The sequence below is a fragment of the Eleutherodactylus coqui genome, chromosome 4 (assembly GCF_035609145.1).
Source record: "Eleutherodactylus coqui strain aEleCoq1 chromosome 4, aEleCoq1.hap1, whole genome shotgun sequence".
Lineage (NCBI taxonomy): Eukaryota > Metazoa > Chordata > Amphibia > Anura > Eleutherodactylidae > Eleutherodactylus > Eleutherodactylus coqui.
The window spans coordinates 250,973,118-250,999,570 of record NC_089840.1 but is presented as its reverse complement, the minus strand read 5'-3'; the positions used below and the strand labels follow the sequence as shown (position 1 = coordinate 250,999,570).

Genomic DNA, 26,453 nt, shown 5'->3' with positions numbered 1-26,453 from the left:
GTCGTTATCATTATACAAAGTTCCCGTTGTATATATTGATCAGGTACAAAGGGGGAAAAGGAAGAAGAAATTATATTTTACGCATATCAGGCCTTTTTTCTATTCTGAAAAATTTTGCATGTTTGTCAAATGAGGGTGAAATCCTTCCAATCTATATGACAAAGCAGCCTTCTCATTAGCCGTTGCAGTCATTAGAGGGATGCGGCTCTATACTGATCTGCTGGGCTTATTTCCCTTACAGCAAGAATTGTAACATCTGAATCACTGCCGCTCCACGTTCATCCTCCATGATTTAATGATTTTCAGCTTGTGACCTCACATCTCTGTTGCTGTGGAAATGATGCGGTTACGAGCGAGGCTTGAACTTCTCATAGCCCCACTGCTGCCCTTTAGTACAAGTAGTTTAGTGTCTATATATAGGCTGTCTAAACACAGGTGGGATATTTTCATAGTGCTGTCCCCTGATAAATACGTCGTCGTCAGGACCTTCCAGATAGATAAAACAGCCGGGAACTGTTAGCTGGAGATGCAGTCGCAGAAGTCTCCGCTTCACCAAATATAGCTCAGGTTTTAAGAGACTTTAAAGAGGTTGTAAACTAGAGATGCTGCATTCTCAAGATTGGACATCAATAGTAGATCAGTGGAGGTCAGTCTGTCACACTTTACCCCCACCATCAGCTGTTCTCTAGGCCATTGTACTCATGCATTTGCAGGTTATTTTTGCAGGAAGCAGACAGCTCTGTTCTCATTGCAGTGGCCAGACTTGGTACTACAGGTATTCAATTTACTGGGAACTTGACCTGTAATACCAAGTCTGGCCTCTGCAAGGAGAACGGAGCTGTCTGCTTCCTGCGAAATATGCTCAATGCAGGAAAGCAAAAGCCTAGAGAACAGCTGATCGGCAGAGATCTCAAATAGACTGCTCTACTATTAATTATCTATCCTGAGACTAGACTATCAATAGTTTACAAATGGACCACACCTTTAATGTATTTCTGCATGTAAGTGCTTAGCTAGCAATTTCCCACAAAAATGATATTATTAGAATAGCCTCCCTTACATGCAGTTGATATCCATGTGGTTGGTTGTGGTTGCAGGGTCTTTCTATATGTCATGATCCAGAGGATCTTTCCAGATTCTGACATCTTAATGTGGCCCACTTGTAGAAGAGGGTTTATCACTGTCTTGGGGTTGGTTATTCCTCAGATAAATATAAATCTTTATCACTGATATGGCCTGTGTGCAATAATAGCAGGATTCACTTTGCCAGAGGGAAATTAGCAGCAAAAGTAGATTAGATAGGAGAATTCTAAAATCTACAGCTACAATATATTAAAGGATTCAGGGGTGCAGCATCCATAAGGCGAGGTGAGCTCCTTGCCTCAGGCGGCGCTCTTCCCTGACTGCAGGGGTGTTAAATTGTTAAGAAGATGCCACCTTCTACATATTTTAAAATATTGTGGTTTTGACACAGTTCTACGTAAATCGCTGCAAAATTACAGAAGCGTTTGTAACAATTTAGCATAAAGTGCAACAAAAACTGGAAGGGCTGTGGGTGAAGGACCTTTGACATATGACTTCATAGTCATATGTCAAAGGTCCTTCACCCAGATGAGAAGAAGGAGGGTAAAGCTGAACAAGCTGTTTGTGCAGTTTCATTTACCTCTGTAGGAGTTATGGAAACAGAGTGGAACACCAAATTTATTTGCTTCTGTCCCAGCTACCTGTGGCTGCGGCGGTGAGCTGGAACATGGTTGGCGGAGCTTTGCCCTGGCCATAGATGTGGGTCTAGCCGCTGGGGCATGCACCTATAAGAGTTTTCTGATATAGCCTCTGGATATGTCATAAATGTCCATGAGCTGGTAAAGTCCACAAAATGCCTAAATGACAAAGCTACCTTAATGACAAAATATTTAATGCCAATGCGTACCCTAATCCTACTATTATACTGCCCATAGTGATATACAAAGTGCATACAGAGCCCATATAATAGCAACATACAATGCTAAATGTAGGCAATGCAGTGCCCAAATAAGAGAGCTATATAATGCCTAAATAATAATACCATGCAGTGCCCCAATACTGTCACACATTGCTCAAATAAAGCCAACACAATGCCCAAATGACAGCGCTTCATAATGCCTATGTTTTAATGCCATACAGTAGCCTTACAATACCACTATAGTGCCTATAGTGATATAATGCCCATATAATGTCCAAGTAATGCCAACATATAGTGCCAAATGTAGTCTTTGCAATGCTCAAATAACAGAGCTACACAATGCCTAAATAATAATGCCATATATTGCATCATATAGTGCTTAAATAAAGCCAACACAATGACTAAAGGAAAGGGCTACATAACGCCTATTTTTTCAATGCCATACAATACCCTAATACCACCATACATTGCCCATACTGATATACAATGCCCATATAGTGCCCAAATATTACCAATACACAATGTCAAGTGTAGTCATTGCAATGCTCAAATAACAGAGCTACAGAATGTCTAACTAATAACGCCGTGCGCTGTCCCAATACCTCCATACATTTAAATAATACCACTATATAGTACCCAAATACTAACTCCATACAGTGCCAGATACAGTCATGGTAATACCAAAATGTTAGAGCTACATAATGCCTACATTTTTAATGCCATACTGTACCCTAATAATACCACCATATACAGAGGCTTAACTTGAAGCTCCTGGGCCCCGGTGCAAAACTTGTAACAGAGCCCCCAACTATAATGCTTTATTCATAGTACTGGGCTCCCAATATGGAGAAGAGAGGCCTTATGGGCCCCCTAAGGCTCCTGGACCCAGGTGCAACCGCATCCCCTGCACCCTCTATAGTTACGCCCCTGACCGTATACTTCCCATATACAATGCCCATGCAGTGCCCAAATAATAGCAATATGCAGTGTCAAATATAGTCATTGCAATGCCCAAATAATAGAGCTGTCTAAATAATACTGCTATGCGCTGTCACAGGACCTACATATATAATTAATAGGACAGTGCCCAAATAACAGGGCTATACATTGCCCAGACCAAAGTACTCAGGTCCTGGGGTCCCAAGCCTCAGAGACTGATATCAGGAGGTACTGTAGGTGGAGGAGATTGGCGGTATTTGCCCCAATGATATTTCGTCTCCACCAGAAACAAAGAAAACTATTGTCATTTTCTACAACACATACAAGAAAACTTAGGAACATTAATTTGGAAAGTGACGTTCTTCTTTAAGCATCAGTCCTTTGTTTAGAACATCATTTCAGTTCACTCAATTATTTTGAATTAAACCCCGAACCAATTAGTTTAGGATTATTCCTGATGTCTTCACATCTGAAGATCGCGTTGACGGTAATATTTTCTCCATTGACTTTTTATCATATTAGATTTTGTCTGTTTACTGCTGTCAAGATGATGCACAACATCACATCATCAACATGAATCCATACTAAATAGCCTTGGGGAACAACCTAGATGCTCACGTCCTATAGCTAATGAGCAAAGTAAGATATGTTACTTCATGGCTCATAGATTTCTCCAGTAAGTCATAGCTGAATGGTTGGACATAAATACATTGTAACAAGCCCCTCATCAACAGGAACAAAAGATAGTATACAACGTATCAACTCTGTTTAACACTCATCAGTCAGGATCTTGTCGTAGAGGTACAAATAAGGAGCTGGGGTGGGCCAGAGTACAAGGTCTATGAAAGAATAATAATCCCAAGGTCAACAGAAGGCAACCTCATTCGGAGGTGACTTTGGAGCCATTGACTAGCCACTACGGACTATTTCTTATGGGATGTGGCACACATAACCTATGAGATCATACTGATGATCTGTCCTCTGTGTATAATGACAGCAGCAAAGATTACCATGCAATTAAAAGTGGAGATCACATCTTCCGTATGGATTATATCTCATTGAGGTGTTTAGGATGAAGAGTCTTGGACAAAACACCCCAAGACTAGTGCCAATAAAATCAAGTAGGCCTATACCCTCGAACAGTGGTGAAAGATGAATACTTCAATATACTAAAAGGTTAAAAGCAGTAGTAGAAACACAACAAGAGCCTTTCAACAGCTGATATATCATAAAGTGCACGAATAATAGTACCATGCTATGTTTACCATATATAATATCCTCATACAGTGCCCATATAAAGCTGCCGCAGGGCCCACATAACAGAGCTGCTTAGTTTTAAATTATAATGCCATAAAGTGCTGTAATACAGCCACACAGTAGCCAAATAAAACCACCACAATATGTTTATAGAATGCCAAAATAATGCCATAAAGTATCCTAATACCACCATACAGTACCAAATAAAACCAAAACAATGCTATTGTAGGTCAAAATAATAATGTCATAAAGTACCCTAATACGACCATACAGTGCCCATCTAAAACTACCACAATATACAACATAGAAATATAATGCCAAAAAGTGACCAAATAGTATCACCAAGGGCATGACTATAGGGGATTCAGAGGATGAGGTTGTACCTGGGCACAGGAGACTTAGGGGGCCCATAGGGCCTCTCTTTTCCATATAGGGAGCCCAGTACTATGAATAAAGCATTGTAGTTGGGGGCCCTGTTACTAATTTTGCATTGGGGTCCAGGAGCTTCAAGTTACACCTCTGAGTATCACTATACAAGGCCGCCAATAAATAACCATAATGTCTAACAGATCTATGCAATGCAAAAATAATAACGCCATAAGGTGCCATAATACCACAATACAGTTCCCAAATAAATTACCATAAAGCCTAACAGAGCTTTATAATGTCAAAATCTGAGTGCCATAAAGTGCCCTCATATCAACATACAGTGCCAAATAATACCACCACACAATACCAACATATAGCACTAAATATAGTTATTGCAATGCGCAAATAACAGAGCTGCATAATGCCTAAATAATAATGCCATACAGTGCCATAAAGTGTCTTAATACCACCATATAGTGCCTAAATAATACCACTATACCGTAGTCAAATAATACCAACATGCAGTGCCAAATATAATCATTGCATTTCTCAAACAGAACAGTATAACGCCTAAATAATAATGCCATACGGTGCCATTTATGGCCAAATCACCTGTTTTTGGTTGAGCGGTCAAAGTGCTTTTGCGAACGGCATGTTCACAAAAAAAATGAAACAAGCCCGATTTTTTTTTTCTGCAGCACACGAATGACATAGGACGCCACGACACTGACTGCACACGGATGGCATCTGAGAACTGTTTTTTTTTCTATCCCCATTCACCTGAGTCTTGCATGCAATGAGTTTTTCACGCGTTTTTTGTCTGCATGAAAATCCTCGGTCGTGTGTATTGACGCATAGAATACGGGTCTATATCCTATCCGTATGTAGTCTGTTTTTTTTAACTGCTCCAATAAGGGCCCTTTACACAGGATGACCATGCCAATGCACCCAATGCTATAATCACTCTTGTGCTTTCACACAGGAGTGGTGATCACTTGGTGAATGGAGGCGGGGATCCTTCCAGCCACCTGCCTCCATTGACAGCAAACAGGCAGATCTTCATATATATGACTGCCTGTTTACAGGACTCTGAACCAGAAACTGAACTACGAACAGTAATCGAACAAATTATCATTCGTCGTTCCGTCGCTGGCAGCATTTACTTATTTGGATTACGATCCGGAGAGAATCTGAACGGTAATTGCTCTGTGTAAACCTTCCTCACACGAGCATATGCATATTTGCGCGCACATGAGCATAGCATTTTTGTGGAAGAAACAATGTTTTTTGCACACATTGACATATTTTATCATTTCATGTGCATCGATTGAAATGGCTACTTAGTCCAATGAGTTCTTTTCCCCACGCAATTACGCAACGTGTCACGCATCTTCTATCATAGTTTGCGCATCCCCATTGACTTCTATTGGGACTTTGGGTGCGCAAATGCACACAAAAAAAGCATGTTACGTTTTTTTTTACCCCAAGACCAAAAGGCGCAGAAAAAATACGTACATGTGAACTAACCTATTGAAATCAATGGGTTCTATTCTCCGCATACTGTGTGCGCCGATATGCCCGTGCGACGCCCGGCTAAGTCTTGTCAGGGCTTGTAGGCTTTCTGAGCCTTATCTGCTAATACGTATGACTGCCTCAGCTATCCCGCAGCATTGTATATGTGTCCCGATGACTAATGTATCCTGCATGTGCAGCGCAGGTGAGGTCAACTACAAATCAGGATCTCCCAATCTCTCGGATCACATTAAATCTCTCTGCTTATTGTTTCGCATCTCTCGGCGCTTCCTATAAACCGCCGCGTTTGATAATGTCATCTGATACTCAATATGATGTTTCCGCCGGTCCTCGGCTCAATTCATAATCAAACTGCGCTAAGGAAGAGATGGCTACAGCCTGAGGTTTTACGGCAAGCAATAGGTTAAATCAGGCATCCATTGAGGAAACTCAAGTACCATTATACCCCTTTACAAGGACAATGCCGCGTTCCTGCAGGTTCACTTTCTGTGCAGAGCTTTGATTTAATGGCTTCTCGCTTTGACCTTGATGAGGTAAATTTTATCTTCTCGTTTAATTGACAGCAACAAACTATTAATATCTTGTGCGGGAATTTATTTCGGATGTTGATCAACTGTCCTAGCTATTCTGTAAAGAGGTATTCACATGGGGTGACTGTGCCACATGGCCGAAAACCACATGGCCAAGTGGTGGTACCACAAATCGTTCTACAGCTAGCATAGAAACAGACCATGCCACAAAAGCCACTGCATAGGGGCACCATATTCAGTGGTGGTCCCAGTTGTTGGATCCCTACTGACTTAAAGAGGTTGTCCATAACTTTTAATACTGATAGCCTATCGTGATGATAGGTCATCAATAATTGATTGACGTAGGTACATTGCTCGGGATGCCCACCAATTTAGTAGTGGAAGCAGATAGTGCTGTCAACATTGCTGCATCCTGGTTTGGTGATACAGGCACAGGACCCATTGGTTTCAATGAAAGCTGTGCCTGCAGTACCAAACTGGACCACTGCAATATGGACAGCACTATCTGCTTCTAGCAATATCTGAATGATGGCAAGCCTAGTGATCAGCTACTTCCAGTAGTGGACCCCTGCTGATCGACTATTGATGACCTATCCTGCGGATAGGTCATCAATAGTAAAAGCCCCAGACAACCCCTTTAATATTTATCCCCACTCTCATGGATAGGTAGCAGAGGTGTAACTATAGTGGATGTGGTTGCACCCAGGCCCAGGAGACTTAGGGGGCCCATAAGGCCTCTCTTCTCCATATAGGTTTTGCATTGGGGCCCAGGAGCTTCAAGTTATGCCTTGGATCGGCGCTGCTGCCGCTGGCCCCGTTGAGGGCAAGGTGAAACCCCTGGATGAGACAGCCTCGCATCACTGCTGAAGGAATCCCCTGCTGCAGCTGTCACAGCCATGGCAGGGGATCGCAATCTTCTCCCATTGCTTTCAGTGGGGCTGGCGCTTCTGCTGAGCGCCCCATTGGAAACAATGGGCAATATCGCAAAAACAATGGACATGCTGCAGCATCGCAGGAGTGAAAACATTACAAATGAGAATGAAACCATTGAAATTCATTGGTTTCATAATCATGCGTTTTCACTTACTCTCGCATCACAAGAAAATCACCCGATTTTCTCGCCAGTGTGAAGGTGCCCTAAGGGTAAATTAATGTGGCGGAAACTGATGCAAAACTTTCCACACAGATTCCACTTCCATTGTCTCTTGTTTGGATGGAAAAAATAGCTGCGTACCCCAGAAATGATGATGGACAGCCATGCGAATACAGCCTGACATAGTTAGAGGGGTTGTACCAACAGCACAATCTCCGTTCATATGAACATAACACAGTGGGGTCCTTGCTTGGGTCCCCCTACTATGACCAAGAACAGAGAGCTGCTCAATAAGAGCGGCTCCCATCTCCCATACCTTGTGCCATCCTTATAATAGCCATTCATTTGTACACTAATACATTTCCGCTGAAGCAGCCACGCCAGGGCAAATACTCATTTGCTGGGGATGCCGAGAGCAGGGCCCGAAATAATCAGCTAGTTGCCTTGGGCCCCGCATTTTGAATCGGGTTATACATGTTGGATTCACAAACCTGGCTCCAGGTCATGGTCAAGTGCCATCTAAATGCTTGACCACTGCGGCCAAGTGTTGGCCTTACCAATAACAAGGCCAGTTATGACCACAATATCCGGAAGCAGATGGAAGACAGAGGGTAACAGAGTGCTGGGATATCTATAGGGTATATATACTTTTTTATATTTTTAATGTCCCACGCTTTAAGGGTTTTTTTTTCCCCACTGGACACTCCCTTTAAGTAATCCTTCAACATGCAACTAGTCTATCTTGCTCAAGCTGCAGTCCTTACACACCATATGCCATTCATTCCTATGGCCATAATATTATTAGGCAACTGTAGCGTCATAAAGACGTGGTCAAATTCATCGTGCAGCTCAAATGCTAAAAACAGGTATTCTGTAGGATAATTATGTTGACAGGAGGATATAACCGTCATCTACACTTCTGCAGGGGCCACGTGGAAGCTTTCAAACTTCATTCCAACCAATACTTGTTGGCTGCATTTCAGAAAGATCTGAAAAGGAACAGAGTTGGCATAGCAAGCAGAATTTGATAATCCCCTCAGCTCGTATAGAGATGACAGGTGGTACATCAGGCTTCAGATACATGAGATCCGGTGGCGTGTCTTACATGGTTAAAAAGCATAACAACGCTACCACACTACGTATTTATTTACATGGGTGATCAGCCAGGGCTCCTCTGCCAGTCAATTGGAACGATATTATACCGTCAGATGAAAAGGCAGCAAGACTTAAAGTAGAAAAATAGGAAGATGTCAGAATTGGGGCCAACTCCATTAAAAAGTTTCCAATAATCTGGGTACAAACACTAGAAGTTTTTTCCTCATGGGTGCCACCCTGTACCCAGCACTCAGCCCTCAAAGTGCCCCGAAAAGTGCCAATCAAGTGGGCTGCAAGATTGCACTTCTCCACAAGAAAGAAAACTGTCTTTCTAGTGCCATATAGGTGAAGAATCCCTACTGGCTGGATCTCCACTTTTTGAGAACACTGACTCACAGGCTAGCTACCAATAGGTGGCACTAGAGAGAGGATTTTCTTCCTTCTGAAAGAGAGCAAATTTGCATACTTTTTCCCAATGAGCATTGCCATAAAGACTTCCTACTAGCTGAATCTTCTTCAGAAGAATTAATGCCAGTCGAGAGCCAGCACACACAGCATCTCACACACCTAACCAGCACCCTACTCTTTATTTAGAAGTCCGGCTCGGGTCACTACATATATCTCCCATTCATTCGTGGGCGGGGAACCAAGCCTGCTCTCTTGCAAGATCAGTAAGGGTCCCAGTGGATATACATCAACCAATGAAATATCTGTGGTTTATACTGTTGAAGATTTGAGCTCACCTTTGCCCTCTGCAGAATTATGTACCTTGTATGAGCTACCAAGAAGAGTGGGGGAAGGGAAGTGACAACTACACTGTGCACATTTCTCATTCATTAAATTGGTTGTCACTATTCAAGTACATCCAACTACTGAGCAGAATAGGTGTACTACACCAGCACTAACTATTACAGTAACTCCCACTGCTAGCCAGGAGAGGCTTTATCACATGTAGATGGAGTTGCCCTTTAAATCCTCTTCATTGTCATGATCCTGCTCAGACACGGAGTCAGGCAAAAAGTCTTGTCCTTTTTCTCAGACACCATCGGCTCAGAAGAGCTATATAGACACTGGGAACTCAGCTTCCCCTTTTCCTACTCGGCATACTGAGAATACTGGAAGTTAGGAAGTGAAGAGACAGCCCATATATCTAATCCCATCTCTTACCAAAGAGCCGTGACTGTGGGAAACTGATCAGTGCTGACACCAGTGAAAATTACACCATAAACGTGCAACTCATTTCAGGGCTGAAGCACTATTCATGTGACGTGGTAATCAAAGCCCAGGAATCAGTGACATCATTCAGTGACATCATCAGTGATGTGTTGTAGCCAAAGACAATTCTATTAAACATTTGGTTTGGGTCTCGGTGGGAGAGCGGGGAGGAACGGAGGGGAGATCTCTCTCTCCCTCTCTCCCCCCCGCTCCCCCCTGCCCCCCTGCTCCCCGCCGCAACTCACCCGTCACCCGCGCCGGCCCCCGAATCTTTAGAGATGAGCGGGGAGCTACTCGGCTAAGGCACTACTCGCTCGAATAATGTGCTTTAGCGAGTATACTCGCTCATCCCTAGATCTGACCACTCTGGCCCCAACGTAGTACAGTGCTGTGCCACATCAGTTACGGATGCTTTGGGGGGTATATTTTTATTTTATGTGACTGTCTGCCCCAAAATGTTAAAATATTTCAGTTTTCACACTATCCACTAAAACATACACAATAGATTGATAGCTCCTGTTTCATCTAACTCATTTGTCAGCTTTGCTGTATAGATTGGGACAAATGGGCAGAGTCATTTCATTATCATTAGAGGGTGGAGGAGTTAGGGCCCATTTACACGGAAAGATGATCGCTCAAAAATCGGCAGTTTGAGTGACAGTTTTGAGAGATCACTTTGCATAAGCTCTTAAGTAGCTAATTAGCTACTTAAGAGTTTATTAGTGTGTAAATGAAGGCGGCCGCTGTATGCAGAAGATAGCAGGAGCGCTGTCATCTGCATACGGCTGCTTTGTTGTTGGAGCTATCAGCTAGTATCCCGCTGAGCTGATTGCGCTCCTGTTCTCGGAGCTGACAGCTGCTTAGTTTTCTAAACGATCACTGAGAGCTTCGAGCCGGATACTAGCTGAAAGAATAGTATTAGTGGTATCCTGCTGAGAACTCAGCGCACAGCGCTGATAAGAGTCATGGCTGACTTTAAACTTGCTAAAAGTTACAATGAACGAATAGTGCCCGATGGCCGTGCGTTTAGACACAATGATTATGGCTCAAAAGATGGCTTTTGAGCAAATTTTGAGTGATAATCGTTGTCTAAAGGGCCTTTAATGACAGCTATGTTGTATTGCTGGAGGTCTAGATAAGGCAGGATAGTAATTTGCATACTAAATACTGTTGCGGCAGCCATCTGTGCTCACTTGCCGCTGTTGCTACTACTGCGGTTGTCGCTGTTCACACTCCTTTATACAACAGATGCCATGTCCTTCCAAGTTCACAGTCTCCAGCCTCTGCCTATACTGACCCCACACTTAAAGGGTCAGTATTAGGGATGAGCGAGTATACTCGCTAAGGCACTACTCGCTCGACTAATGTGCCTTAGCCGAGTATCTCCCTGCTCGTCCCTAAAGATTCGGGGGCCGCCACAGCTGACAGGTGAGTTGCGGCGGGGAGCGGGGGAGAGAGGGAGAGAGAGGGAGAGAGAGATCTCCCCTCCGTTCCTCCCTGCTCTCCCCCGCAGCTCTCCGCCCCGAGCCGGCCCACGAATATTTAGGGACGAGCGGGGAGATACGCAGCTAAGGCACATTACTCGAGCGAGTAGTGCCTTAGCGAGTATACTCGCTCATCCCTAGTCAGTATGCATCCTGCTAATCTTTACCGATACTATCCCTAAAAAATCCTGACTTGTAAGGCATCCTCCCCTTAAAGGTACCTTTACACAGGAAGACTGTCAAACTTTGAGCGGTTCCTGTTTACATGGGCCAATGGTCGCTTGCTCTACAGTTTTGCTAAAAAGGAAGCGACTCCAACAAGTGAGCATTTTCTTGCTCAATGCCCTATCATTGCCCAAATTTGCTGTTTACAGTGAAAATTCAGAAATCTCCCTGTGTAAAGGTACCTTAAGCAATTAGCTTCCACCCTATTGTGCAAACTCGATCAGTAGCTTGTGTGTTCTCCCAGTTTCCCAACTCCTGCTTGTTCCTGACTATTCTAACTTCTCCATCGCTGACCTCGACTAAGTTTATAGGCCTTCTCTCTCTGCCAGCTGCCTACCCCGACTTGGACTGTTTATCGTATTGCACCTGTTCTGCCAGTCCTGACCTCTCGCCTGATTCCTGGACTGACATTTATGCTGCCTGCCCTTGACTAAATCACCTGGTTTTTGTCTCTATTCACACCCTCAGGTACCACGTCTTGGTCTTATGTAGCCAAGTAGTACTTCTTTAGTAATAGCCTTGGGACCCCACAGCAAGACAAGATCCCAATCGGTGGAGTAAAAGAGTGAAAACCCCTTGTGCTGCCTCTAGATGTAGTCCAAAGCCAAAGCAGATCCAAATACATAGGGAAGGCTCTGTATGGGGATGGGGGGGCACAGCCATACCCTATCACTTTCTGTAGACTGTAGTACTCTACAAAATATTTCTGTCCATTGACTCCCAGCTGCCAAAATTCCTAATTTTAATGAAATCTATGAGTTTTACATCTTTTTGTATCATGCCATAATAAAGCGTTAACTCAGCGACAGCATGCAGATGTCTGCTGGTAGAACAGCATGGCTTCCAGGGACTGCCCAGCTCTTAAGACTGCTGGGCTGGAATGATCACACTATTCTCTATGGGCCAGGCCATTCCAAGATGCCTGATACCAGATGTAGTCTAATGCCCTGGTCGTCTTCCAGATGAATAATTAAAAGAAAAAAGAAGCAGCTTTTTCTTTTTTTTGTGACGCCCGTCCTGAGAGCCGAACCCTTTCTGATTCAGACATCAGAGATGAGTTGCTGCTTGCAGACAAAATGTGATTTGAAACAATATGCGAGGTGATGCCTATGACGTGAGGCTCTTTGAATGCAGAGTCCCTGTGGGATTGATTAGTGTGAGATTTTCGTGGAATTTCTACTGGATCAGCTTGTTTTGTCTTTCACGTACAACAACAACAAAAAAGATTTTCGGGGCTAAATTGGCAGCGGTTATTTCGTTATTTTCTCTTCTCCGTACATACCCCCCCCCCCTTCAGGAAGATCCACAATAAACTGGAAATGAAGTCTTTGTCTTATTGGACCTGACTTCTCCCAACAAAAATATGTTTATTCAGACTTTTGTCTGGCTTAATAAAGTTGCAGAGTTCAGCATAAACCGGAGTCCTTTGCTTGGCAAAAAGTAGGTGAAGGGTTGTAAACAATATTGGAAAACTAGCTCTGTGCAGATGGCTCTGCTGTATGTTTGAGGCCACACCATGGGCAAAAAAGTTTTATAAAACTACCCTGTTCCCAAAAATAAGACCTACCCTGAAAATAAGTCCTAGCCTATTTTTCGTGGAGGTTTGAAATATAAGCCTACCCCAAAAATAAGCCCTAGTTATACCGCATAAAAAAAACAATGCATTATCTAGCAGGCTTGGTCCAGGTCCCTCCTGCTGCTCTCTAGAGGTTCAACGCGATTCCAGCAGTACTCAGCCGCTCATCTAACATCACTTTCTGGTTACGGGATTCATACATCCCACCTGCAGGAAGCGATGGCTGTAATTGGTTCTTCGACCGCTGCTTAGCCAATCAATGCAGCGCTGGATGAACCAATGCGATGGCTGTGATTGGCCGCGGCTCAGCTAATTCATAAATCCTGCCTTTCAAACGTGACGGCTGTTGATTAGTTTATCCAGCGCTGCATTGATTGTCTGAGCAGTGGTCGAAGAACAAATCACAGCCATCACTTCCTAGAGGCGGGATTTATGAATCCCATAACCAGGAAGTAATGTGGTATGACCGGCTGAGGACTACAGGAAGTGCAGCGGAGCTGTGGAGAGCAGCGGGAGGGATCTGGACTGAGCCTGCTACGTAAGTATATTAAGACCTACCCAAAAAATAAGACCTAGTGCCTCTTTTGGGGCAAAAATTAATATAAGACAGGGTCCTATTTTCAAGGAAACACAATATTATTTAATGGGGTTTTCCGGGACTCTGATCTGGATGATGTACCCTTTAGGATAGGTCATCAATATCTGATCGATGAGAATTTGCAGCTTGGGATCCCCTCCAATCAGATGTTTAAAGAGGCAGTGGTGCTCAGGAAAGTGCCGCATCCTCTTCAATGCATACCAGGTACAGCACTGTACATTTTGTAGTGGTGGTGTCTGGTATAGCAGCTCACATGAATAGGATTGAGCCGTTCTCGTGCCATGTAACAAATACATGTGACATTACTGGCCTGAGTAGAGGCCGTGGCACTCACCCTGGTGTACAGTGGACCCAAACTGATCAGATATTGATGACATATCCTAAGCATAGGTTATTAATGTTGGAGTCCCAGAGAACCCTTGAGGGCCTTTTCACTCTTTTCTTTCCATTTAGCTGTTTTGTCATGGGAACAATAAAACGGAAAGAAAACATTTCAGTTTTTCAGCCCATAGAAATGTATTGAAGCTGAAGACCTTCAGTTTCAATCCGCTTCTGTATCTTCCATCTCCATTCCAGGTTTTCACGCTGGAACAAAAGCACAAACTGCTGCACTTTTGTTTCCAGTTAACAAATATGAATCGAATCGATGTGCATCATAATCATAAATAAGTCACAAATCCCAGTCACCAGAGAAGTTTCCTTCTTTTGTTATATAGGCAGTATTTCTATTTTTTCATAGGGTTACAGCAACACATCCTTGAAGATGACACTGTAAACAGAATTTAAAATAGAATCTGTAAAAGCTTCCGCCAGAACTGCAGGTAAAGCAAAGCCCAGTCTGTCGGAGACAATGAGATGAGAGCTTTTTAAAGCAGGCGTCTGTGGGTCCTGTATAGAAGAGCAGACGTCGCAATCCACAGATAACAATGCACTGCATAGGGAGCTTCCAGCAAAGTAATGTCATTAACAAAGCCACGCTACTCATAATTACACTGCTTGACGCGGGGCTTCACCGCTGTGGAGATAGATAGATAGATAGATAGATAGATAGATAGATAGATAGATAGATAGATAGATAGATAGATAGATAGATAGATAGATAGATAGATAGATAGATAGATAGATAGATAGAGAGCTATATAGATAGATAGAGAGCTAGATAGATAGATAAATAGATAGATAGATAGATGGATAGAAAGCGAGAGAGAGATTATGAGATAGATATTAGATAGATAGATAGATAGATAGATAGATAGATAGATAGATAGATAGATATAGATAAATATGAGATAGATATGATATAGATAGATATGAGATAGATAGATAGATAGATAGATAGATAGATAGATAGATAGATAGATAGATAGATAGATAGATAGATAGATATGTGATAGATGGATAGAAAACGAGAGAGAGATTATGAGATAGATATGAGATAGATAGATTATGAGATAGATATGAGATAGATAGATTATGAGATAGAGAGATAGAAATGAAATAGAGAAGTAGATATGAGATAGAGATATTAGAAAGATAAATATAAGATAGATAGATACTAGATAGATATGAGATAGATATAAGATAGAGAGATAGATAGATAGATAGATAGATGGATAGATGATCTTCAGCTTTCGTGGGCCAAAGTAAAGTCATTACTCCTTGACTTTCCAGGCTATACAAGTATATCCACACATGGCAGATTTGCTGTGGAAATGTCTCTGAGTGAAAATGTGTTGCATTCATCTGAATAAGGTTGTACTGTATATCAAACTGTCCATGTGAAGATGCATCGACAAGCTAATAGGACTGTCTAGTCTGCTTAATCACTATGCAACGAAATGCTCTACAGCTTCCTAATATACTTTTTATTCAAATTTCTCATCATTTTCAAGATCTCCGCTTGCTGTCATTGAATAGGTACGCTCTTTTTTTTTACAACCACAGGCTAAAAACCTTTCCTGTCCTGCTTGCACAGCTGCTGGATGCATTTCAGTGTATTAACAAAGGACTGACACCTATTTAGCTTCTACTAAACACATTGGTGCACCCACCACCTTCTATGCAGGAAACAGCAACATGCATTGTATTCATTCAATGACAGCAAGCACGTGACAGTGTGGGCAAGACCAAGGTTCATCAAGCCACAGACCACTGTAACCACACACATCTATCTATCTATCTATCTATCTATCTATCTATCTATCTATCTATCTATTATATGCATATGCATATATATAAATGTAATATGTCAGTGAGCAGAACGAATACACTCCTGATGACTAATCATATATTTGCATCAATTAAAACCTATAATGTCAACCATTCAATACGCATATTTATAGACTATTTCAAAGAATCAGTGTCTCCCAACACAAATATTAAAGGGAGCCTTTCATCATGATAAACTCTTTGAATTAAAGTCAGCCTAGCGGATCAATGCAGGTCCAGCTTTAGAAACCCCTAGCGATCAGATGCTCTGGGTCACACATTTTCCCTGCAGTGGCCACTGCAGGACAAATATGGTATTGCACAAGTGAATAGATCAGGTCCTCCAAAGTAAGCACGCTTGCTGTTCATACCTCTCCTCTTTGCTCAAATATGGTTTCCCAAGCGGGGCACCCCTTCTCTATAACCTCCATGTACAGTCAGAGGCTATGGAAAGGGACTGTCTTTGTGGAGCTATCCATTAACTATATTGATGCATCACATACAGTATAATCACCGCAACAGTAAATGGTGGAACGAAGCAATCGTATTTTAGATGAGCGCTTACACAAACAAACTCAGCCAGAGGTGACAGACAGCATTTTGGGTGTGAAGTTCACACATAATAATGAATGTTTTTCACTTTGCCGTTAAAGATCGCTGAGTCCTTAGTGTTACTACAATTTCTACACATTTGTTGACTACGTTCTATCTGAAACACTGCCAGAGAAAAATACAACAATCCACAATTGGAGCCGCAATTTTGTAGAACAGCTTACTGCCGCCAATGTCTGTACTTCCGCCTGAGCATTAAATGGGTTGTCTGGTTAAAAAAACTCATTGAAAATATCCTTTTATGGTATTATTAATTAAAGGGGTTTCCTGGAACTCCAATGTTGATGACTTCTTCTTAGGACAGGTCATCAATATCTAATTCAGGAGCCCCGCTGATCAGCTGTCGGAAGAGACTACAGCACTCAGGTGTGCACCGCTGCCTCTTTTCAGGCCAGTGACATCATGTTCTGAGAGCAGTTCAGTTCCATTCAAGGGAATGTGAGCTGCTATACCGGGCACAGCCACTACAAAATGTATGGCACTGTGCCTGTTATGGTTCAAGAGATATTTATTCAGAATCTGACATCACAAAACCTTTCACAGCAACATGCAATACAATAATGAAAGAGTTATTCTATATACAGGCAACGGGAAATATACACCATATAGCTTACAAAAATTGAACAAGTGATACAAGAGATTCCGGTATAATTTAACAACAGAAAATAAGTCAACAATAGTAGGTAAGAAGAAGTGAGAGAAGAAAATAGAGAAAGGAAGAGAAGGTCAGAAAAGAGAGAGAGAAGTTGTGGTGTCTCTGATGGTGCCTAAGCTAATAACATATCTAATTCAATGTGAGATTTAAGACAGAAGGGTACCATTGGATAGCCAAGTCAAAAAAGCAGGTGAATCCCTAAAGTCTAGTCATGTGGCCAAGTGGAATAAAAGTTGGAAATAGCGTTGTCATCTAAAGGTTTTAGCTCTTCCATATATCTTAATGAGTCCAAGCCTTCAACCCACAATACCCTAGATGGGGGAGTGACCAACCTCCAGAGTCTAGGAATTATCTGTCTTGCAGCCATAAGAAAATGTCTCAGGAGACCCTTCTTGCATCGAGAAATATAGCCCAGTAGTATGGAGAGAATAGCCATCTCTGGTGCAATATCTGTGGATGTCTTACACAGTGTTTTGTATAGGGCAGAGATGTCCCTCCATAAGGGAATTACCAGCAAGCAATCCCACCAAATATGGAACATAGTTCCCGATGTAGCAGAGCACCTCCAGCATATGTGAGAGACTGATGTGTACATTTTATGTAGTTTATGGGGGTTCTATACTATTGAGATAAAATTTGAAAATTAACCTACCGAGTCAGTAATTTCAGACTTTTGGGTATTTACCCTGAAATTACTAACTCTACCAAATCTATTAGATTCATGAAGAATGACTGGTAGACCTACTCTGGGGAAGGTTACATAGATCAACAAGTCATCTGCAAAAAGTGACAACTTATGCTCCATGTTCCCTATCTTCATTCCCATGATAGAGTCATTTTTGCAAAGGGTGTTAGCTAACGATTCCATGACTAAAATGTATAATTTTGGGGAGAGGGGACAACCCTGGCTTGTCCCATTTCTAATCAGAAAGAGAGTCAACAAGGAGCCATTCACCCTTACTTGTGCTGAGGGTTGCTGATAAAAGACCATGATCCAGGCCATCATTCCTGGCCCAAGGCCTATTTTCATAAAGGTCTCCTCCAGGAACCACCAGTGAACTCTATCAAGTGCTTTTTCAGCATCAACGACTAGTAGTCATAGAGAGTCACTGAACCTGTGAGCCTGGGTGATCAATGATATATTCTTTATGGTATTGTCCCATGCCTTGCATCCCAGTACTCTTTTTGGATGAGAGTTGGGATGTAAGTACTCAATCTAAGAGCTAACATTTTTGAGAATAGCTTGACATCCACATTAATTAATGAAATGGGACGAAAACTGCTGCAGGTTGAAATGTCTTACCCTAGCTTAGGAATAGCGGTGATGTGAGTCTACAGGGACTGAGGAGGGAGAGGACAGCCTTGGGAAACTGCATTAAATGCCCGAAGTAAAGAACTGGATAAAAGGGTTGCCACTTCTCCTGAGGCAGAAGAATGGGAATCGTAACTGGAGTGAGCCAATCTGGAAGTGTAGTTATGGGCAACTTGAAGACACCAAGAAATCTAGGGAGGTCTCCTAGAGTCTTAAAGATTGCTGACCTGCTTCCATGTTTAGCTATACCCTGAAAGGGGTAGTATCAACAGTAAGGGATCCCGTAGAGCAGGAAATAGAAATCCCATGGCCCTGCAAAACTGGAGGGTTTGCCTAATAAGGAGAAAATGTGCCTTACTAGGGTTTTATTGCTGGTGTGTTCGGGAGTTCAGCTCACCACTTGTCCTATCCCGCCATAGGCAAACCACGCTCCCCCGCTATGGCTGTCATGCAGTGAATATGCCACAGCACACCCCCAAAATCTCTTCAAACAGCTGATCAGTGGGGTTACCAAGTAGTACTGGCATACCCATCCTGAGGATAGGTCATCAATACTGAATTCCTAATAAAACACTTAGAGAGTTTTATTAGGAATAGACCTAAGAGAGTAGACCGCAGATTCAATAAGAAAACTGCTACACAGCCTGTCTATCTCTCTGTAGACTCATCTGTAAATTACATGGACTGTCCATTGACTTTTAATGAATATTGTGTAATGCTTCTTTTCACCTCTAAGAGTGCTGCAGGGGAATTGAACACTAAATTCTGCCACAGATTACAGCTGATCTCTGGGAGTCCCCGCATTTTGTGTTCAGCTTAATTTTGGGCTGATCTTCTATCAAAAAGAAAAATGGTTAGCCCCTTTAAAAATTTGTGTGACGACCTGTGTAGGATCAATAATAATTACTGTTATCACCAAGGAGTGCAAAGAGTACAGTTTTTCATTGTTTAATGTTAAATCTTAAGTTATCCTCTGTAATGTGACTGTCTTTTCAAGAGGTCACGGGAACAGAGGAACGGGAAGAAACAGGAAGTGCGGGGAGAAGAAATGTTGAGCTAAGCTGTTGATGGAGGAAGAAGGGAGTCTCTCCTGCTTTGGGTTATGGGACTGAAGCCAGTGTCCTATAGACAGGTTTCCTCTAGTGTGCATGGAAGAGCACAGTGAATCACGAGTCAGTGTCAAGTGATACCTCCATTCCTTCCTTTCCGACCATGCTGAACCCAAGCCAGCAGGTCCAACAAAAGGTTTTATCTCTGATGTCCTGTCTGCTTACTCCCGAGGAAAAGGGGACTATGACATTTCTTGTGCAGCTCAGTCTGGTGCTCCCTGCCCCAGTTCAGGTAATTACTGGCCCGGAAAACTAGGAAGACTTCGGTACTATGGAACAGCGAGGATAAGAGAGAACACCAATCCCTGTTGTTAAGCCTTATATACCACAATCCATGTTGATTGCATCATGTAAAGGCTTCACAAAGGGAGGGCGTAGCCTCTGTGGTGTCATTGGCCCTCCATGTAATCATGGGAGGCCTATGGGTTGCCATGGCAATCGCATGCCAGACATCGATTTCTGGGTCTGCCATGGCCTCTAATCACAATGAATAGTAATCATGCATTGCAATACAGAAGTACTGCAATGTATTATCAGAGTGAACTTAGGATTGCTTCATAGAGATAAAAATGTAAAAAAAAATAAAATAAAAATGGTAAAAAAAAATTAAAATAGTAGAAAAAACACCTATTTTGCACACTTTCCCCTTTTTGTTTAAAAAAAATACTAAAAAGCATTTTAAAAATCCACACATTTAAAACTATTACATTCAGAATGACCCATACAATAGACTGAACACACTTTATAACCTCTAGACAAATGCTATAAAAAATGGAACCAACATTTTTTTTTTCATTTTGCCTCCCAAAAACACAAGAAAAGTTATCATTAAAGCCATATGTACCCCAAAATAGTACCAATAAAAACTACAGCTCGTCATGCAAAAAAAAACAAGCCCTCACAGAGCGCCATCACTAGAAAAATAAAAAAAGTTATGGGACTTGAAATGCAACAATGAAAAGAATTTTTTTTTTCTTTTGGGGTTTTTTTGGGGCAAAAGTGGAAAATCGTAAAAAAAAAAAAATATCAAATTTTAGTAATGTTGTAATTGTACCAACCGGCATAAAAAATTGAACATGTCACTTACGCTGCCTGATTAGTGCTGTAAAAAAAAGCTGTCTTGCATCAGAAGACAGATCAGCTTGCTGTAAAACTCTTGCTGTACATCATAGTAGTCGCGCACGGAGGCTGCACTCTGCATATGGAAACCCACAGAACACATTAAACTGCCTTGTCTCCTGTTGCAAGATTTCAGAACTTTACACCAAGACAGCCGGTAAGACATTTGGTCGGCCATGTCCTTGAAGAAAAAAAAGCTGAAACATATACAGCAATGCGAAAACTAAATGGGAGTCCTGCAGCAAATTAGGAGGTACAATTTAAGGAGTTGCACTGCAAGCAATTTCCTTATATTGTGTAATTACTAGAAGAGTCCATCTCATAATAGGTGGCAATTAGATCCCTTGCCATCTCCTTGCAAGGGTTGACATTTACAGCAGCCTATATTCTGTGAATGATATTATAAAGAATACAGGCCGTTAGGCTCCTTCTTCTGTAACCTTGACGACTGAGTGAAGCAATCACAGCTACATGTAAAGGAAATGAATGTGATAATAACACAATATTAGGCAATTACTCACAGTGCAATCTCTTGTTTGGCTCCAAAGTACAGCTTTTTGTTAAAGAGGTTGTCCCACTTCTAGCTATTTTGCTGCAGGAAGCTGACAGCTCCATACATTGCACAGTGGCCCAGGTTGATATTGCAGGCTGAGATTCATTCATTTTAGCAGGACCGGCCCGGGTCACTGCACATTGTACAGAGCTGTCTACTTCCTGCAAGCAAAACAGCTAGAGACAACTCTCTTAAAAAGACTGTACAAGTGTTCATGGGTTGTATGTGGTATTGCAGCTTAGCACTATAGGGCTGAGTTGCAATACCAGACACAACCTGTGGACTGCAGTGATGCTGTTTCTAGAAGAAAGCATTCATGTTTTTCTAATCTGGGATAACCCCCTTTAAAGGAGTTTTCTGCTATGAGCAATCTCTTTAGGGTCCACAAAGCAGTAATCTGAAGATAAGTGATCGCTAGAGGAACAACCTATCATCTATAAAGGAATCCAGCAGCAAGTGTTCAATTTCCCTACAGCACACCCAGAGGACAAATGAAGCATTACGTAGTTCCCATTGGAATTTATGAAGATGCTAAGTCCTCCAGAGCAAGAGACGCCACTTATTGCTATTCTTTGATCTGATTAACATAAAATGGTCCTAAATGGGAGACCCCTCCTCTATTAACTCAGAATTCCTTAGTATTGTATTATAAAATGGCTTTTCTAAACCAGACCACCCCCTTTAAACGTGTGGTCCTCTGGTAATTTAATAATATAATGGGGTCATCTGTGAAAAAGCACTGGAGCTGCAAATTGCAGGAAGGTCAACACAGAAATACAGCAGAGGAACAGATTTATAGCGGGTACTACAGACCTTATTAGACACAAGAATCAATTTCCTGAAATGGGGATGTGGTCATGCTTCCTCATGTTATGTACAGGTACATATATATATCCAGGGTGCAATCAAAAAGACTGACTCAGCGCTAGATATTAATACTGGTGTCCTTTATTGAAATAACAATAGTGAACTTGAATCGGAAGGCATGGATGTGCTACACAATGGTATGGAGCATAGGCCCCTGGGGGCCCCAAAAATATGGATTTCAACTTTATGTTGCAGCTCCTGTAAGAGATAGAGAGTAAAACCCAATCGTAAAGTTGAAGAGTAACATGTGAAAAGCACAAATCCGCTTTCCGCGTCTCTCTAAGTCCCATGGGACCTCTGCTATTACTGAAGTAAGGAAAGCGTACTCGAAGTGGCGTCCATCTGCTACGATACATGCATGGAGCCATTTTTGGACCAGTATTCATTCCAGGAACTCTCAATGCAGATCAGAACCTCAATCTGCCGCAGACGACCGCAGAGGACTTCCTGGATGGTCTGCCCCTACCGTAGCAGAAGGAGGCCAGTTTGAGTATGCTTTCCTTACTTCAATGACAGCAGCGGTCCCGCAGAACTTAGAGCGATGCGAATTTCTGCTTCTCACGTGCTTCTCTTCAACTTTGCAGTTGGGTTTTACGCTCTATCTCTTACAGGGGCCACAGCCCAAAATTGAAATCCATGTCCTGGAGCTCCCAGGGACCCATACGCCATACCATCATGCCTTCCTATTTAAGTACACTATTGTAATTTCAATATAGGACATTGGTATTAAGACATAGCACTGGATCTGTCTTGTTGACTACACCCTACATAACGTCATATGCCAGGAGTCGAACTACCAATACACCGAAAAATGTGCAACTAACTTTTTTAAGTCTTTCCTACTGTTGCCTACTGTATATGCGATGATCTCTATTGATGGGCACCATTAAATGTACTACAGGAGATGACTGTTGCACAACTTATTCCTCATCCCCTATGTCATATTTTTGTAAATAGGGTGCAGATACCTAGATGCAATGTTGCACCGCAAACATTTTTGGTGTGCCCTTAAAGGGGTTTTCTGGACTACACTATCAATAACCCTCAGAATAGGTAATCAGTAGTGTAGTGCTAAACAACCCTTTAAGGTCTTCCAGCATGGACCCAAATAGCAGAAATAGACTTCGGTAGTAAAAAAAACCAAATATGCCTTAGACCAAAACATCGACTGAGAACTGTGAGAAATGACTGATCTCACTGAGACAGACATAACCATGTCGGGTCCTGCCCCAGATCTATTTCTATCAACACAATTGTGCAAAGTCTTCCCCAGTTGATTGTGGTATTATTATGTAGAGACCGCACTATCAGTCACAGCGGTTTGCACTGATCTAAAAAAGCCAACAGGGGCCAGATGCCTAGTCCAGATCCAAAAAGTTGCATTTGTTTACATAAAGAGTGGAAACATATCTGTTTACAATATTTCATGCTCCACCCTTAGGCGATACAATGTATCCATCTGATCTCCAAAACAAACAAAGAGTAACATTGTTGCTATAGAGGAGTTTAGTCTTAAGGAGGAAAGGAGAGGGGGGGGGGGGTTATATTGTGAAAGACATGCAGAGTCCCCTATTTAAACCCCAATTCCGCAGCTCCAGCATTAAATGAGCCGCTAATGTTTCTTCTTGTCTTTCCTTAAGACGTTGCTAATGAGTCCCTGCAGATATGAGCGCAGTGCACACCACTCCGGAAAGGTGTCCTTGCTAAAGAAATATGTATCCCCGCACAAAATGTGCACCAGTCTGCAGTAACTCCTCTGCTTCTTCACATCCAGACAGCAAAGCTACATTGACTTACAGACAATCTCTACAATCCTTCTGTAATAGCAGCAAGCCTTACAATAATACCAATGGGATCACCCTTTTAGGGTTTTCAGCACTAAAGGTGATCAACAGGCAACTCCAGGACTCTAAAGACAGAGCACTTTCCCTCTCCAGCATTGTAAGAGTTAACTTAGAATAGAAGGAAAGAAAAACGCACAAGCATGTCATTCAAACTAGGTCCAAAATGGGTCTTTCACTGACGACAGGATGGCAATAACCTTTAGTAACCCCTGGAGGGGTACAGGATTTAAGGGGTGGGGGGTAATAATGACTAGGCTTGTATGTAAAGAGAGGGAAAACAAGTAGCACTCTTCTATAATCAGCCCTATGACAATATCTGTTAACGTCATTCAATTAGCATTGAGCTTAATGCAATAACCCCATGACCTAAGGTCAAAAGTCCAGAGGCACTTCTGATTGGCTGACATTTAGGAACTCTGGGAATTTTTTTTTTTCCGTCGCCCCCACCAGGTATGCAAAAAATAAAGCAGGTAGTTTTGCAAATTCAATGGACTCCATTGCAAGAAAATACAAAGGCCCCGACTGCTGCAGCCAAACCGACATACCTTTAGTTAATTGATTGCAAGTTAATTAATAGACCCTGAAGAAGAAGAAGAAGAAGAAGAAGAAGGGCACTTACCAGGACATGCGCAACCCACTGACATCTTCACATGCCTGGTGTGGAGACGAGCAGGTACTGGTTGCCCACAGCTAAGGCTCCTGGCATAAAATGCCCTTGTGAGATCTCAAAGAACAAAACAAGCCCCCCTAAAAGGCAGAAATTGGGCCTCAGAGGAAGCAGGCAGAAGGAATTTTATTCTGTCTCTGTATGTGTGCCTGTGTGTGTGTGTCTCCCTCTCTCCCTCTCTCTCTCTGCTGGCAGTACTGTGGTTTATTAATATGCTAATTGCAATGCTAGTGGGAGGAGAGAGAGCTTGTCAAAGTGACCTGAGTGAAAGAGAGAGGGAGAGAAAAGCAAGAGAGAGAGAGTGAGAGAGAGAAGAAGATAGAATGGGTGCAATGAATAACAAGCATGTGACGCACACCCACATACACGCATATATAGATAGAGATATACATATACGGTAATATAGGGGGAAGGGGGGTGCATTGACATGCTGATTGCACCCTTGATAAGTAAGACATGTCGGATTAGAGAGGACGACAGGCAGACGGGAAGAAGTGGTTGTAGGTGTCCTGCACTGAGACAAGGCATACTGCATCACAGAGTGTTCTCTTCAGTTACATACTGTCTTCTAACACAGGCTGACAGACACAGACAGGCACAGTGCGCACGCAACAGCAAAGATGAGCAAAAAAAAAAAAAGCAAAGGAGAAGCAGCACTACCGAGACATAAGAAACGTGCAAAAAGAACAAATACGCCGCCAGACCTATAGCAGTAAGGCTCAGCCACACAACACTCGATAGAGATATCTGTTTTGTAACAAGGCAGAAAATTAATGCAGACTTTGGGTGACATCCAAGCAGTTTACGGCGGCTCTGATGGCATGTCGACTCCGTGGCATTGCCCATCACTAATGTACACGCACATTAAAAGATTTTAAGCAGTGCTTGGCAGCCAAAAGAGGACCCAAGGTGCGATTTGCCAAAAAACTCCATCAAAAGAGCACTCAGGGACGATCGATGTTGACGTCAACTGCTTCTTGTTGTCTTCGGATGACATGGATGGTTGACGTCTTTTTAGTTCATCATCGGGGGTGACCAAATTGTTTGTCTCTCAGGTTGTATGGTTGGAAAGGTCAACTGGCGCTCTGCAGCAAAGTCACATTCATGCTTGGTGCAAAAGATGGATATCTCCCCGTTAGATGACGGGGATTTAGAACAGTTGAATTGCGATGTTACTCGAAGGAGGTTTAGAAGACAAGTCAAGAATACATGGAGTTGGTGATGATGAAAAGGGGTGAATGGCTCTAGGTTTTGTAAATACGAGTCATGTTCTACATGTTGGATTGGTATAGACTTCCACTTGTAGCATGTTTAAGCTGGTCCTACACTTGAGATAGTTGTTGGACACACAACCTATTTCTTGTGATTCCACCATAAACTTGTGCACTCGGCTGTGCAGCATGTCTATTTCAACAGAAGGGAATAGGCGTCAAACTGGTCCCTCTTACCGCCAACTTCTGCCATCAGGTGACTTGAAAGGCCCCAAACAATGAGGTCATCAACTGATCCCACTGAAATGAGTGGCTTTTATCTTAAATGTATAGCCAGCTTACGTCTGAACAATGTCTGACACTTTTTATAGTTTACAAAGCTAAATCTGCAAATATATTTGGCAAAATCTGCTTGGCCTTGACTTCACCTTACTTTACTC

At 42.4% G+C, this 26,453-nt stretch overlaps 1 protein-coding gene across 5 annotated transcripts in view; it reads right to left on the bottom strand.

Moving 5' to 3' along the window:
- Positions 1-24,983, bottom strand: part of LDB1 (LIM domain binding 1) — a 159,043-nt gene extending 134,060 nt beyond the window's left edge. For all 5 annotated transcript variants that reach the window (XM_066601068.1, XM_066601071.1, XM_066601070.1 and 2 more), the window contains exon 1: positions 24,755-24,983. In XM_066601068.1, the coding sequence (XP_066457165.1) occupies positions 24,755-24,779 (25 nt within the window). In that variant the 5' untranslated portion in view covers positions 24,780-24,983. The remainder of the gene's footprint in view (positions 1-24,754) is intronic.
- Positions 24,984-26,453: the final 1,470 nt, after the last annotated feature.